The sequence below is a fragment of the Salmo salar genome, chromosome ssa15, assembly GCF_905237065.1.
Source record: "Salmo salar chromosome ssa15, Ssal_v3.1, whole genome shotgun sequence".
NCBI lineage: Eukaryota > Metazoa > Chordata > Actinopteri > Salmoniformes > Salmonidae > Salmo > Salmo salar.
Genome location: NC_059456.1, coordinates 69,157,621 through 69,176,486, shown reverse-complemented (window position 1 = coordinate 69,176,486; position 18,866 = coordinate 69,157,621). Strand labels below are relative to the sequence as shown.

Genomic DNA, 18,866 nt, shown 5'->3' with positions numbered 1-18,866 from the left:
CTTTGCCAAGATAATCCATCCATCTGACAGGTGTGGCATATCAAGAAGCTGATTAAACAGCATGATCGTTATACAGGTGCAAATTGTGCTGGGGACAATAAAAGGCCACTCTAAAATGTGCAGTTTTGTCACACAACACAATGTCATTTTAGAGAATTTGGCAGTATGTCCAACCGGCCTCACAATCGCAATCCACATCTAACCACGCCAGTTCAGGACCTCCACGTCTAGCTTTTTGACCTGCAGGATCGTCTGAGACCAGCCACCCGGATAGCTGATGAAACTCTGGGTTTGCACAACTGTCAGAAACCGTCTCAGGGAAGCTCATCTGCGTGCTCGTTGTCCTCTCCAGGGTCTTTACCTGACTGCATTTCGGCGTCATAACCGACTTCAGTGGGCAAATGCCAACCTTCGATGGCCACTGGCAATCTGGAGAAGTGTGTTATTCACGGATGAATCCGGTTTCAACTGTACCGAGCAGATGGCGTCGTGAGGGTGAGCGGTTTGCTGATGTCAGCGTTGTGAACAGAGTGCCCCATGGTGGCGGTGGGGTTATGGTATGAGCAGGCATAAGCTACGGACAACAAACAATTTTATCAATGTCAATTTGAATGCACAGAGATAACGTGCCAAGATCCTGAGGCCCATTGTCGTGCCATTCATCCGCCGCCATCTCCTCATGTTTCAGCATGATAATGCACAGCCCCATGTCGCAAGAATCTGTACACAATTCCTGGAAACTGAAAATGTCCCAGTTCTTCCATGGCCTGCACTCACCAGACATGTCACCCATTGAGCATGTTTGGGATGCTCTGGATTGACGTGTACAACAGTGTGTTCCAGTTCCCGCCAATATACAGCAACTTCACACAGCCATTGAAGAGGAATGGGTTCAACATTCCACAGGCAACAATCAACAGCCTATGCGAAGAAGATGTCACGCTGCATGAGGCAAATGGTCACACCAGATACTGACTGGTTTTCTGATCCACGCCCCTACCTTTTAAGGTATCTGTGACCAACAGATGCATATCTCTTTCCCCAGTCATGTGGGAATACATTTTTTAAAATTGATTGATTTCCTTATATGAACTGTAACTCAGTAAAATATTTGAAATTGTTGCATTTTCTATCTAATATTTCACACAATGGTGAATGTAACTGTCTGAAATGTGTAGCAACATTCTAGTAATTCAGATTAATTATATTTGTCATCAAGCCAAGAGAAGCACAAATTGAAATCTTACACAGTAGGCTGTCAATTTGCTATCTGCCCCAAGAGATAACGTTAAAATAAAGAGCAGTCTTTTTATTAAAACAATTTTTATTAAATATATGGTTCAGTCACACAGTAGATTTGCAAGCATCTGCATTCAGCTGCATTCTGCACATAAAATACAAATATGAATCTTGCAACTAGCAAATCCCTGGCACCCATGACTGTTCCCAAAGAAACTAACAGATATATTCAAATACGAATGTCAAAAATCAATTTACACATGATTATCCCTTAATATGATTCAAAATTGCTCTTCCATTTTTGGAGAGCATACAAACTATAATGAAATCTAGACATACAGTACATCAATAACAGGCTGTGTGTATCATGATTCATAAATGTTAGTGCTAAAGTAGCATTTAACAAAAATAAAACAATGTAATAAGGCAATTCATATTGATTCTGAGTCCAGCATATCAGTAGCCTGGTCCCAGATCTGTTTGCTCTGTCTTGCCATCTCCTATGGTTGTTCTAATGCCAAATCGACCATAGGAGTTGGCTTTACAGCACAAACAGATCTGAGACCAGGCTAGTGTATCAGTAGGCACACGGGTATTATTTAGATGACCATATTTGGTCATATTTACCCTCTGAAAATACTGAGTGACACCATTCCTCAGAGAGAGTGGAGTCATTTGACACACCACGTTGAGGCCAGATGTGCTGAGAATTGGCACTGGTGCAATGTTTGAAACCGGTTCATTTTTAGAGAGATTTCTAACATAAAAAGTTAGGAAAAAGGTAAAGAGCTTTTACCTTTGTATTTTGGTCTCTTTGATTCCCTTCTGAAAATGATAGGTGCAAATTTGCACTGGTGCAAATTATAAGTATATCTGGCCCCAAGTCTTCTAGGCTGTCAGATTAACAGACGGATCATAATTTCCCAGCAAAAAAAACTAAGACAAGTAATGGAGGTTAGTCCAGAAAAATAAGGCTTGCTTATTGCATAGTACAGTACTTCAACTCAGTTTTACCCCTCCTGTGATGGCTGTGTCCAGATATGGGGGAACTTGGACAAGTTTACCAATTCATACAGTACCTGCAAAGGCACTCTGGGCCTTCTTTGTATGTGCATAAGCAATGGCATCTACATTAAGGCAATCTCAGAATGAATCTAAATCTGACTTCAGTGAGTGAAGATTGACCTCGTGTCCAGTACATTAAATTAATTTTCCCTGCCAACGCGTAGGCCTAGATTCAATCAGATCAAGCTTTAAACGGCGATAGCCAACACCCACATAGCTGATATTTTGAAAGTGTCGGAGGTGTAACTGCGTTGACGCTGTCAAATAGGGGAGCAGCTGCTCTTGTGATCATTGCCACTAAGCCAGAGTTCTGAATGAAAAAAGGAGGCTACAGTTGAAGTCGGAAGTTTACATACACCTTAGCCAAATACATTTAAACTCAGTTAACACAATTCCTGACATTTAATCATAGTATTTGGTAGCATTGCTTTTAAATTGTTTAACTTGGGTCAAACATTTCCGGTAGCCTTCCCACAATAAGTTGGGTGAATTTTGGCCCATTCCTCCTGACAGAGCTGGTGTAACTGAGTCAGGTTTGTAAACCTTGCTCGCACACGCTTTTTCAGTTCTGCCCACAAATGTTCTATAAGATTGAGGTCAGGGCTTTGTGATGGCCACTCCAATACCGTGACTTTGTTGTCCTTAAGCCATTTTGCCACAACTTTGAAAGTATGCTTGGGGTCATTGTCCATTTGGAAGACCCATTTGCGACCAAGCTTTAACTTCCTGACTGATGTCTTGAGATGTTACTTCAATACATCTATATGATGCCATCTATTTTGTGAAGTACACCAGTCCCTCCTGCAGCAAAGCACCCGCACAACATGACGCTGCCACCCCCGTGCTTCAAGGTTGGGATGGTGTTCTTCGGCTTGCAAGCCTCTCCCTTTTCCTACAAACATAACGATGGTCATTGTGGCCAAACAGTTCTATTTTTGTTTCATCAGACCAGAGAACATTTCTCCAAAAAGTACGATCTTTGTCCCCATGTGCAGTTGCAAACTGTAGTCTGGCTTTATTATGGCGATTTTGGAACAGTGGCTTCTTCCTTGCTGAGCGCCTTTCAGGTTATGTCGATATAGGACTCGTTTTACTGTGGATATAGATACTTTTGTACCTGTTTCCTCCAGCATCTTCACAAGGTCCTTTGCTGTTGTTCTGGGATTGATTTGCACTTTTCGCAGCAAAGTACGCTCATCTCTAGGAGACAGAACGCGTCTCCATCCTGAGCGGTATGACGGCTGCATGGTCCCATGGTGTTTATACTTGCGTACTATTGTTTGTACAGATGAACGTGGTACCTTCAGGCGTTTGGAAATTGCTCCCAAGGATGAACCAGACTTGTGGAGGTCTACAATTGTTTTTCTGAGGTCTTGGCTGATTTCTATTGATTTTCCCATGATGTCAAGCAAATAGGCACTGAGTTTGAAGGTAGGTCTTGAAATACATCCACAGGTACAGCTCCAATTAACTCAGATGATGTCAATTAGCCTATCAGAAGCTTCTAAAGCCATGACATAATTTTCTGGAATTTTCCAAGCTGTTTAAAGGTAAATGTAAACTTCTGACCCACTGGAATTGTGATACAGTGAATTATAAGTGAAATAATCTGTCTGTAAACAATTGTTGGGAAAATTACTTGTGTCATGCACAAAGTAGATGTCCTAACCGACTTGCCAAAACGATAGTTTGTTAACAAGAAATTTGTGGAGTGGTTCAAAAACAAGTTTTAATGACTCCAACCTAAGTGTATGTAAACTTCTGACTTCAACTGTATGTAGAAATAATGATGCTCAAATTGAAAATCATTAAACTGAATAATGAGGATTTCTATCAGCCTAATCCAGGTGTAGATTACATCTCACGGTTCAGTGTTCCAACTTGTAAACAACGCTGCATGGGATTTCTGTTAATGCGATTCTCTGCAGCTAATGGCAATGTCTGCTTTAGGTATAATGCTCGGAGCCGCTTGTGGATTTGACAGTTCTAATGCAGTTCCACCTCAGGCACCGCCAAAACAACTGCTATGCAGATGTCGGCTAGCATGGATCTGATAGAACCTAGCCCTTATTTTGAATTATAAACTGGGTGGTTCAAGCCCTGAATGCTGATTGTCTGAAAGTCGTGGTATATCAGCCCATATACCACGGGTATGACAAAACATTTATTTTTACTCTTCTAATTACGTTGGTCACCAGTTTATAATAGCAATAAGGCACCTTGGGGGTTTGTGGTATATGGCCAATATACCACGGCTAAGGGCTGTATCCAGGAACTCCACGTTGTGTCGTGCTTAAGAATAGCCCTTAACCGTAATAAATTGGCCATACACCACATCCCCTCGGGCCTTATTGCTTAAATATATCATATGGACCACTGAATGCTTTGCTAGATCACTAATGGCTGAATATGACCGTTTTTCCTTTATCTTAACATGGTTAGGATGAATACTGGGGTGAATACACAGTAAAATGACCATAGGTGTACAGTAAGTTGAGTGTGTGTAGAGATACTTGTGTTTAGTAGGGGTGACCCCTCTGATCAGTGTTAGGCCAATGAGGAGCAGTGAGGAGGAACCAACACTGCACCTTATTGTGGAATACAAGTTCATCCCTATATGGGTAAACCGGTGAAGCACCAATAGTTTCCACAGGGCTCCTCTTAGATCAACTGGAAACCTGCTGAAGAAAAGGGGGACCACAGCATTGAGGAGCAAAGGCATTTCCTCCATCATCTTCTCTGCGTCAGGTGGTGGGGTAGCCAGGGGCCGGAGGGTCAAGGGTCAGTTATCAGCTGACCCCTCCTACTGCCTCTCCGTCCTTCTCCAGCTCCTCCTGGATCTCATCACTGTTCCCTGAGTCGCTGCTCGCTACCGAGCTGAACGATGGAGAGTTCCTGCACCAGAGATAGGGGAAACAAGGACAGATGTCAGTCATTGATATCTGTGTGATTTGATATCTGTATGATTATGCCTACTGTGTAGCAAGGCCTTTCTCAAGACACGTCTCAGTGGAACAATGCACCATTGCATTGAAATGCCATTGTTTGCCATGTGTGGAGAAAGAGGTGTTTCTGACCTGCCGGTGCCCCCTGAGCCCTTGATGAGTCTCCTGCAGGTTTCCATCTGCACATCCAGGCCTCTCTTCATAGAACACATCTCCATGTACTCTTGTAGGTGACGGTTCATATCACTCTTAGCTGTAGCCAACTCATACTGAGGAGAGAGCGAGAATCCAAGATGTGGGAGAGAGTCAAAAGGAGAGTAAGATAGGTGAACGATGTAAGAGAGTAAGAGAAAAAGATGTAAGAGAGTAAGAGCAAAAGAGTGGGAGGAGATGTGAGCGGGTGAGTCAGAGAGGGAGATTGAAAAGAGAAAGTGGCGCAGAGATTGAGGGGCAAAGACCCTCTGCAGTAATAATTGATGACTAACACACAGGAGAGTGAGTTGCACACATGAACCTTGACCTCTCTTCTCTTGGTCTCTTACCTCTATTTGACCCATGGTCTCCTGGTACTCCTTCTCTCGGTTCTGGAAAAGCATCTCGGTCTCGTCGATCAGGCTGCCCAAACTGCCATCCTGAGAGGCCTAACAATCCCCAACAGACCCATTTAAACAATGTGTACTGTAGCAACGTTCAAAGTGCAGTAGTAGACTTTACTTTGCAGCTTGGAGACACCGTTATCGACAATAAACACTTTCATACAGTTTACATTCGTACAGTCGTAAAATGGATAGATAAGGTAGATAAACATCCCACTGGGCACAGATGTCAGTTCAACGTCCAGTTTTGATTTACATTTGGTTGAGTTGTCAACTAACATTAATTCAACGTGAAATCAGCAAAACATTTCACCATCTCATTGGATTTAGGTTGAAGTTGGGTTAAAAAAAATACTAAAATCCCTTACGTTGATTACTTTTTCAAAATCCAATCCGTTTTCCACGTTGATTCAACACCATCACATTGAGTTTTTTGTTTGAAATGATGTGGAAACAACGTTGACTCAATCAGTTTTGCCCAGTGGGATCGGTCGAACACACAATTTAGCAATACACACACCAATACACAATTAGACAAACAATCAATTCAAATAAATAATGACACAATTGTATTTTACATATATTCCTTAACAGTTTCTGAGGCCACTCAGATTAAATGTCTTACAGCACAAGGGCATGAGGCAGGTTGCCTAGTGGTTAGAGCGTTGGGCCAGTAACCAAAAGGTTGCTAGATCAAAACCCCGAGCTGACAATGTAAAAATATGTCGTTTTGCTCCTGAACATGGCAGTTAACCCACTGTTCCTAGGCCGTCACTGTAAATAAGAATTTGTTCTTAACTGACTTGCCTAGTTAAATAAAGGTTTTTAAAAAATTTGGAAATACAGAGGGAAGGCCTAAAAAATTATCGACAGACATACAGGTAACTGACAAAATAAAGCAAACACTCGAGTAAATGAGTAAGGTGGTTCACACAGTTAATTAAGCAATTAAAATCCCATCATCCAGTTGTCCATTAGGGGTTTAAATGCTGTGTGTGTGTGTGTGTGTGTGTGTGTGTGTGTGTGTGTGTGTGTGTGTGTGTGTGTGTGTGTGTGTGTGTGTGTGTGTCAACATATCTCAACCCAATTAAACATCTTACGGGAGATTCTGGAGCAGCACCTGAGACCAACAACAAAACACAAAATGATGGAATTTCTTGTGGAAGACAGTTGTAGAATCTATGCCAAGGTGCATTGTTGGTGGCCCAGCGTGGTGGCCCAATGCCCTATTAAGACACTATATGTTGGTGTTTACTTTATTTTGGCAGTTACCTGTATCTGACATATTTGAAAAGTTCCTAGACACTGCTTTTGGATGAGCAGTAGGGGGCAGCACTAACCTGCCCAGGGCCCTCCCCCTGTCCTTCTGCTGCAGCAGCACTGGCTGCAGCACAGGGGGTGTTGTAGTTGGCAAAGTCCTCCCAGAGGAGCAGTGTCTCCTCATTCTCCTCCCAAGTTAGGCTGTCACAGTCGTCATCAAAGTCAAACGTCTCTCTCCTGGTGACAAAGGAATTATCATCTGAGCAAGTTCTGCATAGAAGAAAAGGAGGGAGAAGAGGGGAGAGGGAGGGACAGAGAAAAAGAGAGGAGACATGGAGGTGGAAAGGGAGGGGAGAAAAAAAAGAGAAGACAAAAAAAGAAAGGAGGAAAACCAAAACCAAACGGAAAGGCATGCACATTTTAAAAGGGTTCGCAAATGAAGAGGACAGGGAAGAGAGAAAACAGACAGTGACTGACAGAGATGAAAACATGACAAAGTAATAAAGCACACATGAAACTGACTATGAGATGCTATCTAACGCGACAGACTACAGTGGGGATTTAATTCACAGAATGAGATCATATGGTATCAAACAACACAGTTAGTTGGATGACATATCGACCCTAGTCGTTCAGCTAGCACTCATTAGCAATTGAGGCTAAACAAGAAGTTACATAACACAGGTCAAAGGTTCGGCCACTCACAACTGATTGAGCATGCGTTTCATCTCGTCCGTGATGTTGAGTGACTCTACGACCTGCTCCTTCTCCTCCTCTTCATCCTCCTCTCCACCACCAGACTCAGTTTCAGTCTCAGGACTCCTCTCCTCGTAGACAACCTTACGCTCTTTCCTCCTGCAAGATGCAGCCCCCTGTGAAACCACACACTAGTCAGCTGTGTGGGAACGAGAGTGAAAATGTGGAAAAAACATTTCATGGACATTTGTGTCCTATTTTCCACATGGAATGAGCCCTTTACACAAGGGGTACATATGAAAAGCTATCCAGTTACTTTGCTCTCTGGGGGTGCTCTGGAGGGGCTCATGTGTGGGCTCATGTTGAACATCTTGCTCATGTCTTCTGAGTTGCGTTGCTGAGCCACGTCACAAAGCTTGGCCGTGATGTCAATGCGTCTGCAGATGTCCATGTCCACCTTCATGGCCTTCTTCTGGATCGCAGTGTCCAAGTCTGACATTTCCTACAATAAATATTTCATTGGTTATGATGATGAGAGAATATTATACCCATGAGCTGTGTCACCGTCTACTATTTGCCCAATACTGCAAGTAAGAGTGTACAGTTTTCTGAGGCAGGACCTCAACCTCGCATCATCATCCCATCTTTTAGTTCATCTTATAGTATCTCAAGGCAATGACTTGCAGTTTAAAGGTAATAAACTCACTTAAAGGGGAAGTTTAAGAATATTTATATTTTTTTGTGATTCCATACATTGAAACTAGTTAGGCAGAGTTTGCCTTCTCCCCCTCTCTCCCTGCAATTTACTACTGGAAAGCTGCAAAAACTGGTCTTTTTGACGTCTTTTTGCGCACTTCTAGCTCTGTTCTGTTGTCAGTCAACGAATGATTGAGAAATCCGCGAATTGTGGACTATTCTTTTGTTTTACTGAAAGCCTATGGCCGAATGAGACATAAAAAAATCTAAAAGTACTATCGATTTGGAGTCAGGAAATGTATACTTTTCCACATAAAACGATTGGGATTATTTTATGTGAAGACTGCAAACACAGCAGATATGGGTAACTCTCGTGCTTAAAAACTGAATCTACGGCCCTTATTCACAATCACAGATAAAAATAAAAAAAATTGCAGGAAAAGTTAAAACAGCCTAGAGATTAAGTATACGAAGTAAACAACCTGACCGACTGCAACAACAGTGAAGATGGGTAAGATCTGCACGTGCGCTATTGTGGCGCAAACTCGGTGCCCTTATTGGAGCAAATCGGGGAGAAGGAGCTGGCGCAAAAAGTTGAAAATCTTATCAACAAAGTTGATTAGTTCTGAAAAGTGAAAATCTTATCAACGATAGCCTAAAGTTAGTTCTGAAAAGTGAAAATCCGAAGAGATGGCAGCAAGAGCAAGCTGGTGTTGTTCCTGGCTGCACTTTATATAATAAATATCACAGTTTTTCGTTGACAGATGCAGAAGTAGCGATAAAAACAAGTAAATAAGATGTAAACACTCCTACAGCCAATCTTGCTAATTTACGTATCTGTAGTAAGCACTTAATTGACAATGACTACAAAAGAGATATACAATCGGAACAAAACACCAAAGAAAACTCAAAGACACAGCTGTTCATTCTGTATACCCATGGAATGGATCTCGTGTCATGCCAAAAAACAGAAGAGCGTTTGAGAAGGGAAAGCATCAAAGCGAGTGTGCAGAGCAGCAGTGGCGGTTCTAGACCATTTCAACTGGGGGGGCCGAGCTGGGGCCAGTTGTACTGTTAGAGGGGCCAGTTACATTAGACGTTATTGTTGTCATATCGTTTTCTTCACTGCATTGCAGGCATTAGCAGGCAAAAGACCATGTTCATAATCATCATCGTTGCCACTGTCTAAGAACGATAGCAAAAATGAGTTATGCAAAAATTATTTCATGCTCCACATTTAGGGGGGCCACAAGGGGGTCCAAAATTGTTGTCACAGGGGCACTGGCCCCCCTCCAGAACCGCTAGTGCAGAGCAGACTGGTCTCATAGACTAGACGTAACAGTAAACGTAAATCTGGGACACTCAAGTTAGTATGATATACTGTAGTTATGTTTGATATGGTTATATAAGATAGAGGGGTTACTTAAGGCAAAAATAAAAGTAGGGTGGTTGGTCGGGGTGGATGTGTTGGTGTATGATGCTAACGTCTAGCAACATAAAGGTTATGTGTTTTAATCTCATCACGGACAACTTTAGCATTTTAGCTTATTAGCAACTTTTCAGCTACTTACTACTTTTTAGCTACTTTGCAACTACTTAGCATGTTAGCTAACCCTTCCCCAAACGCTTTTAGCTAACCCTAACCTTAACCCTTTTAGGTAACCCTACCCCTAACTCTAACCTTAACCCTTTAACCTAACTCCTAACCTTAACCCTAACCCTAGCTAACGTTAGCGTTAGCCATCTAGCTAACGTTAGCCACAACAAATTGGAATTCATAACGTATAAGTATAGCAAATTAGTAACATGCTGTACTTTTTGGCAAATTTGTAAACTATTGTACGAATTGCATTCCTAACATATCATATGACTTGTAATTTGTAACATATATGAAATGGCTGATGGACATCCACAAATGAATACATACCATACAAAACGTAACATATCATACTAAATGGGGTGCCTCGGATTTACATACAGAATAATAAGAACTGTTGTGCAGAGGTTGTAGTCTAATCAATGCAGTTCGAGTTGATCTTATTGTGTTGTAACCATTGCACCATATCATGTAGACATTTTTTATTTATTTAACCTTTATTTAACTATAGCCTAGGCGCTCTACCAGTTAGCATATGTGCCTTGTCTTTATGACATTGGGGTTTAGGAGATTATAGACAGTAATTGTGTCATCTTACATTGTAATAGACATTAATTGTGTGCTCTTACATTGCAGAATAAAAATGAAAGGTGATGTTGCATTTTAATTACTTAGGATCGGGTCTAGTCGCTTTTATTCATAATTATAATCTCCAATGTCTGATGTGTTGGTTAGCCATGGTTTATTTGCATGAGAACGTTTCATGCTTTAACAACTGTTTAGCCTTGCATGAAATACATGGCCCCAGGAACCACCTAGGGTAGGCCTATTTGGTTGCATGTAGTCTGGTCTATTGTGTATTTGTAACCCCCACCTCCCCCTGTCGATAGTGGCCATGAGTATCATAACAATTTAATTACTTTTAGCCCCATGGCCACAAAAAATGTATTACAGATAAACGTGGTATCGCATTATACTTGTGTGTTACTGTTAGAGACTATCTGACTTGATCCCGTGTTAATCTATTTATAATTGTATAATTAGCCAAGCAGTACTAATTATCATGTTATGGTTTAGATGGAATAATCTATGTTCATTGTATTTGCAGCGGTAGTAATTATTGTGTTATGGGTTAGATGGAATGATCTATGCGCATTGTATTTGGGCAGAGGGAAAGGGGGCCTGTCTCTTGAGGCCAAGAATGATTCCACGAGGGTTGAATAGCAGTCATGTGTCTGGAGATAGCGTTGACAAATCATAATTACTCATCTATAACCCTTTCTTATATCTTTACTGTTTTATATCATTATATACTCTTGGTGTGAATATAACCTTTTTATATATTCTTAGAGATTGAAAGTAGTGTTAGGTTTAAGCTCTTTGTGTATGAGAAGTGTAATTATCTAGTGGTCTGCAGTGGACTGTAGGAATGTGTACTTCCAATAACTCAAGGCCTCTCCTCACTGACAAGAAGACCCGTGAAAGGCACGGAGGTATACGAAAGCTCTGGATTTAGGCAGGGACACGATAACACCAACGGGAGGAACAGACTCAGTTCTTGCCCAGCAACAGAGATTGATTGTTTAACATAGAAATACAAGAAGGTCACTCCGCCTAATCGGAAGGTATAAATATATGCGCTTGTGTGACCTGCAGGGGTGGTTTTGCAGCTGCAACACCCAGTGTGGTGAATAAATCGAGCTTGAGTTTTTCTTGGGAGTCCGGCGGGATTTTTGTACCAGAAATTAGAATCCAACAGTTAGGATGGAAGTTTTTCTTTGTCAATACACATAACAATAGTACTTTAGCATATAACCCATATGATATCAACTGCCAATAGCTTTCACGTTTAGAATTGTATGTATCATGAACTCCCATTGTGTCACAAATAACTGTGAGGTCAATTTCCCCAACTCACTCGCAGGTTCTGGGCTCAATAGATTGGTCTTTAAAGGACCCCAAAGAACTGCAAGCTCCTCTGGCACCCATGTGAGTTGATGTTGTCTACTGGAACTGTTCACACTTTTTCCCAATGTCTGATGTGTTGGCTAGCTATGGCTTATTTGCGTGACAAACTTTCAGGCAACTGTATAGCCTTACGTGGAATACCTGACCCAAGGAACCACCTGTGCTATATGATTGCCCATAGTATGTCTATTGTGTTTTTGTAAGCCCCACCTCCCTATGTGTATAATTACTTTCAGCACTATGGCCATATGTTAGTAAGGTTAGTAAACATGCTATCACTTGTGTGTTAGGGTGGACATTTTTCTTTGTCAATACACATAACAATAATAATTTGGCATATAACCCATACTATATCAACTATTAATCCCTGTCACATTTCCTTTTGTATATAAATACTGTATGAACTGACAGAATGCTAATGTTGAATTACATTTGTTTTATTAAAGACTGCATCAACAAGTCAAAGCTCTGGGCCTTCCACCCAGCCGGGGCCTGATGTCCTTCAGGCATCCTGGTCCCCTACCCATCTCTTAAAGCTCTGGACCTTCTACCCATGTGTCCCCTACCACTAAGAAGACCAAGCAGGAGGTAACCAGCTCTGTAACTGGCACTTGGCATTGCATTATGAAAACATGATTTTCACGTTTGATTCAAATGGGGTGACAGTAAAGCTGCTTTAAATTTGTCATAATGCGGTCAATCTTCTCTCAGCAACTTAAGTCCATGGGCTTTGCAACTGTGTCCAGAGCTTCAGATTCACCAGAAAGGATCCAAGAGTCTTCGGTAAGTATCCTAGAACAATTGACATATTTTCTATGATTCCATAATGCATAGTCTTATTCAGTATGTGCTGTTATAATTTCTGAACTCTAAGGCCATTTTTGAGTATTGTCTTTCTAAGGAGGATCAGGGAAATAGATCCAGCTACAGCAGCCTCCTCCACCTCATCCTACACAACATCCACGATCTCCACCTTCCCAGCTGGACACCAGCTTTAGCTCCCCTGATTACCAGGACCAGACCTCTGACTACAATCGTGGCCAAAAGTTTTGAGAATGACACAAATATTAATTTCCACAAAGTTTGCTGCTTCAGTGTCTTTAGATATTTTTGTCAGATGTTACTATGGAATACTGAAGTATAATTACAAGCATTTCAAGTGTCAAAGGCTTTTATTGACAATTACATGAAATTGATGCAAAGAGTCAAGATTTGCAGTGTTGACCCTTCTTTTTCAAGACCTCTGCAATCCGCCCTGGCATGCTGTCAATTAACTTCTGGGCCACATCCTGAATGATGGCAGCCCATTCTTGCATAATCAATGCTTGGAGTTTGTCAGAATTTGTGGGTTTTTGTTTGTCCACCTGCCTCTTGAGGATTGACCACAAATTCTCAATGGGATTAAGGTCTGGGGAGTTTCCTGGCCATGGACCCAAAATATCGATGTTTCGTTCCCCGAGCCACTTAGTTAACACTTTTGCCTCATGGCAAGGTGCTCCATCATGCTGGAAAAGGCATTATTCGTCACCAAACTGTTTCTGGATCGTTGGGAGAAGTTGCTCTCGGAGGATGTGTTGGTACCATTCTTTATTCATGGCTGTGTTCTTAGGCAAAATTGTGAGTGAGCCCACTCCCTTGGCTGAGAAGCAACCCCACACATGAATGGTCTCAGGATGCTTTACTGTTGGCATGACACAGGACTGATGGTAGCGCTCACCTTGTCTTCTCCGGACAAGCTTTTTTCCGGATGCCCCAAACAATCAGAGAAAATGACTTTACCCCAGTCCTCAGCAGTCCAATCCCTGTACCTTTTTCAGAATATCAGTCTGTCCCTGATGTTTTTCCTGGAGAGAAGTGGCTTCTTTGCTGCCATTCTTGACACCAGGCCATCCTCCAAAAGTCTTCGCCTCACAGTGCGTGCAGATGCACTCACACCTGCCTGCTGCCGTTCCTGAGCAAGCTCTGGCTGCTGCCATTCCTGAGCAAGCTACTGGTGGTGCCCCGATCCCGCAGCTGAATCAACTTTAGGAGACGGTCCTGGCGCTTGCTGGACTTTCTTGGGCGCCCTGAAGCCTTCTTCACAACAATTGAACCGCTCTCCTTGAAGTTCTTGATGATCCGATAAATGGTTGATTTAGATGCAATCTTACTGGCAGCAATATCCTTGCCTGTGAAACCCTTTTTGTGCAAAGCAATGATGATGGCACGTGTTTCCTTGCAGGTAACCATGATTGACAGAGGAAGAACAATGATTCCAAGCACCACCCTCCTTTTGAAGCTTCCAGTCTGTTATTCAAACTCAATCAGCATGACAGAGTGGTCTCCAGCCTTGTCCTCGTCAACACTCACACCTGTGTTAACGAGAGAATCACTGACATGATGTCAGCTGGTCCTTTTGTGGCAGGGCTGAAATGCAGTGTAAACGTTTTTTGGGGGATTCAGTTCATTTGCATGGCAAAGAGGGACTTTGCAATTAATTGCAATTCATCTGATCACTCTTCATAACATTCTGGAGTATATACAAATTGCCATCATACAAACTGAGGCAGCAGACTTTGTGAAAATTAATATTTGTGTCATTCTCAAAACTTTTGGCCACGACTGTACATACGGTACCTCCAACATCCACCAAATCAAGTCTGGAGTCTTGAGTTAGACTCAACCACATCTTAAACAAACCGTGATCAGTGGATTGTGCATGGAGTCCAAGATCATGGATCTCATTAAGCTTATCGAAAAGTGTGGGTCTGCCATAATCAACACCAGCAAAATATTAAAAGGAAGCCAAATCAAGATCAACTGGCAGAGCGCATTTAAGGATGTATGGGAAGTTGGGAATCTTGCCCGAATGTTAGAAGGATGTCACAGGCTAATGTAGTTGCACCGTCTTCAGTGCTGTTCACTGGTGACACTTTCACAAACATAAATTACTATGCTGAACTATGTCAAATACAGTTCCCTTCACAAACAACATACTTTTCAGTCCTCTTACTTCCTACCCGTCACAACCCAGGATTACAGACAGACTGAAGCAGGAAAAGATCATTTCCACTATGGTTCAGGATGGAAATGAAGGGAAGGCTGTCCACATCTGTGGTGACAGAAGGAATGACAGCCCTGGCTGGCTACTCCGCTAAATTTACGACATATAGGTAATTGAAATTATAACCAGATCATAATAAATGATATTCATATCATAATCAATATTTTTTTAAGGGAGATTTTAGTTCTCCATAGCATATGTATGAAACAATGGGTTCTCTACTTGACATGAAAATCATTCATTCCTTCCTTCCTACAGCTTCATGGATGACAAGACCAAGAAAGTCATTCAAGCTAATGTGATTTCGGTAGGTCCATTCATTGCAGTTATTGCTTCCAGTATAGTCAATGTGAATGGTCAAATGTTAATGGTATTTCAAATCTGTTTTTGTATACCTCTTATTTTTTGTATTTTCCAAAACAGGTCACTGAAGCCACCAGCTCAATTTCAATTGAATCAGTTGGATTTCGGGGAGAGGACTGAAAAGCATACTGACAGAAATAACCGTGGCCATCTGCATGGCAATTCATCGTTACCCCAAATTCCATAATCGTCACAGCCTACCTTTCACCATCAATAAGAAAAAGAATGCGAGAAGAACACCCAACATGAGCTGGATTGCTGGCATGTTTCAAAGGGTAAGTTTATAACTAGTCCACCAACAGCCGTCAACCAATCATGTCAATGCGGAGCTATACGGAGCCCTCCACATCAATTTTGCCTCTGGAGGCTCCGCGTTTGCGTCAAGCCATCCATACGGTGCCTCCGAGCACATTTTCAGATCAAGCATGAATTGGCTTTTAGACTGTGCATGGAAGGTGTTAGCAACCACCTTGCATTATCATGCTGAAACATGAGGTGATGGCGGTGGATGAATGGCATGATAATGGGCCTCAGGATCACGGTATCTCTGTACATTCAAATTGCCGTTGATAAATTGTAAATGTGTTCTTTGTCCGTAGCTTATGTCTGCCCATATCATAATCTCACCGCCACCATGGGGCACTCTCTTCACAACATTGACATCAGAAAACCACTCGCCCACACAACGACATACATGCTGTCTGCCATCGGTACAGTTGAAACCGGGATTCATCTGCGAAGAGCACACTGCTCCAGCGTGCCAATGGTCATCGAAGGTAAGCATTTGCTCACTGAAGTTGGTTACAACCCCGAACTTCAGTCAGGTCAAGACTCTGGTGAAGACGATGAGCACGCAGATGAGCTTTCCTGAGATGGTATCTGACAGTTTGTGCAGAAATTCTTTGGTTGAGCAAACTCAGAGTTTCATCAGCTACATGTGGTCTGTGGTTGTGAGGCCGGTTGGACACACTGCCAAATTTTCTAAAACAAGGTTGGAGGCGGCTTATGGTAGAGAAAGTAACATTCAATTCTCTGGCAACAGCCTGGTAGACATTCTTGCAGTCAGCATGTCAAATGCATGCTCCCCCAAAACTTGAGACATCTGTGGCATTGTGTTGTGTGACAAAACTGCACATTTCAGTGGCCTTTTATTATCCACAGCACAAGGTGCACCTGTGTAATTATCATGCTGTTTAATCAGCTTCTTAATATGCCACACCTGTCAAGTGGATTAATTATCTTGGCAAAGGAGAAATTCTTGGAATCTTTTATTTCAGCTCATGATACATGTGACCAACACTTTACATGTTGTGTTTATATTTTTGTTCAGTATAAGATACACTATATACACAAAAGTATGTGGACACCCCTTCAAATTAGTCGATTTGGCTATTTCAGCCACACCCGTTGCTGACAGGTGTCAGCCATGCAATCTCCATAGCCAAAAATTGGCAGTAGAATGGCCTTACTGAAGAGCTCAGTGACTTTCAATGTGGCACCGTCATAGGATGCCACCTTTCCAACAAGTCAGTTCGTCAAATTTCTGCCCTGCTAGAACTGCCCCGGTCAACTGTAAGTGCTGTTATTGTGAAGTGGAAATGTCTAGGAGCAACAACAGCTCAGCCGTGAAGTGGCCGCACAAGCTCACAGAACGGGACAGCCAAGTGATGAAGAGCGTAAAGAACCATCTGTCCTCGGTTGCAACACTCACTACCGAGTTCCAAACTTCCTCTGGAAGCAATGTAGATACAAGAACTGTTCGTCAGGAGCTACATGAAATGGGTTTCCATGGCCGAGCAGCCACACAGAAGCCTAAGATCACCATGCTGAATACCAAGCATCGGCTGGAGCAATGTTAAGCTCGTCTCCATTGGACTCTGGAGCAGTGGAAACGTGTTCTCTGGAGTGATGAATCACACTTCACTATCTCGCAGTCCGACGGACGAATCTGGGTTTGGGAGGCTGACAGGAGAATGCTACCTGCCCGAATGCATAGTGCCAACTGTACATTTTGGGGGAGGAGGGATAATGGTCTGACGCTGTTTTTCATGGTTCGGGCTAGGCCCCTTAGTTCCAATGAAGGGAAATCTTAACGCTACAGCATACAATGACATTCTAGAAGTCTGTACTTCCAACTTCGTAGCAACAGTCTGGGGAAGGCCCTATCCTTTTTCAGCATGACAATGCCCCCGTGCACAAAGCGAGGTTCATACAGAAATGGTTTGTCGAGATCGGTGTGGAAGAACTTGACTGGCCTGCACAGAGCCCTGACCTCAACCTCATCGAACACCTTTGGGATGATTTGGAACGCCAACTGCCCAACAACATTAATGCCGACGAGCAGATGTCCACATACTTTTGGTCATGTAGTGTAAGTCATCTTCATGTGAAGAAGCACAATGATTTTCGGCACCTGAACAGGTAAAATAATTTGAGCGCTGGACATTGGTCATGAGTCAGATTTAGCCCATTTTCGACCAGAAGGATGAATATTACATATCATGTAAGGATATCTATTGAAATTATGATTTTTTTCTCAGAAATACGGATCCATAAGTGATCAGGTAATGACTACAGATATGATACACTTCTGAAAGTATGTGGATTTGTTAATGCCTACGTATAAAGGCTTAGTTATGTCAGCATGTTGATACATACATACCCTTTCCTGAGTTAAAATATTCTACAAATATGTAAGGGGGTGCAAGCGCATCAGGAGTGTGTCTTGAAGGGATCTCACCCCAGATATCTTCCTGGACTCATACCGTAACAGAGAGATTCCTGAGGTCCGGATTGGATGCATGTAGAAACTGTCCCATTACGGAGAACGTCCTAGCTCCATATATGAAATGAAGGACATGCGTATCTGGAGCATGTCTACTCCTTAGATCTAATAAAATGTCAAATATTCGGAAATATATCGATAAAGATATCCTCTGCTATTGACCCTTTTCACCCAGTGTCCTAATAAGTAGCTTACCTGTCCTTATACTACAAATATGCATTGCGATTAATTGGCTGAATCACACAAAAAAAGAACCTCTGTCCCGACTGATGTAATTCTATACATAGGGAAAAGCCTCTTACATGCAGTGGTAACTTATTTGTTCCTGTTTACACACTATATTTCAAAGGCATTAAAACGCATATGGTGAGCCATCCAAAACCCCGTTTGCGACACGCACAGTTGGGAAGGAAAATGGAGTAGAGTTCAGCTGCTCTCATGCATACCTGTCAGAGGACAAGCAGAGACAGAAAAGGTGCGTCTCCAGCACACCTGAGGTCTACGAAGCTTTGACTGCCATTGCACTGGACAAAAGACTGGACAAGGACTTGGAGCAAATGTGCCAGTTCAAACACACTGGTATGTAAAACTTTAATCATTTCATAACAGTTCG

At 42.3% G+C, this 18,866-nt stretch overlaps 1 protein-coding gene across 4 annotated transcripts in view; it reads right to left on the bottom strand.

The window, feature by feature from the left end:
- Positions 1 to 3,932: 3,932 nt before the first annotated feature.
- The window catches only part of LOC106572250 (intermediate filament family orphan 2), a 38,523-nt gene continuing 23,589 nt past the window's right edge, over positions 3,933 to 18,866 (bottom strand). The window contains exons 5-10 of one of the 4 annotated variants that reach the window (XM_014146284.2): positions 8,118 to 8,303; positions 7,811 to 7,977; positions 7,186 to 7,375; positions 5,792 to 5,890; positions 5,382 to 5,518; positions 3,933 to 5,199 (exon numbers count right to left, since the gene is read on the bottom strand). In XM_014146284.2, the coding sequence (XP_014001759.1) occupies positions 5,094 to 5,199; positions 5,382 to 5,518; positions 5,792 to 5,890; positions 7,186 to 7,375; positions 7,811 to 7,977; positions 8,118 to 8,303 (885 nt within the window). In that variant the 3' untranslated portion in view covers positions 3,933 to 5,093. The remainder of the gene's footprint in view (positions 5,200 to 5,381; positions 5,519 to 5,791; positions 5,891 to 7,185; positions 7,376 to 7,810; positions 7,978 to 8,117; positions 8,304 to 18,866) is intronic. The other 3 variants (XM_014146286.2, XM_014146285.2, XM_014146287.2) reach the window with 3 other exon arrangements.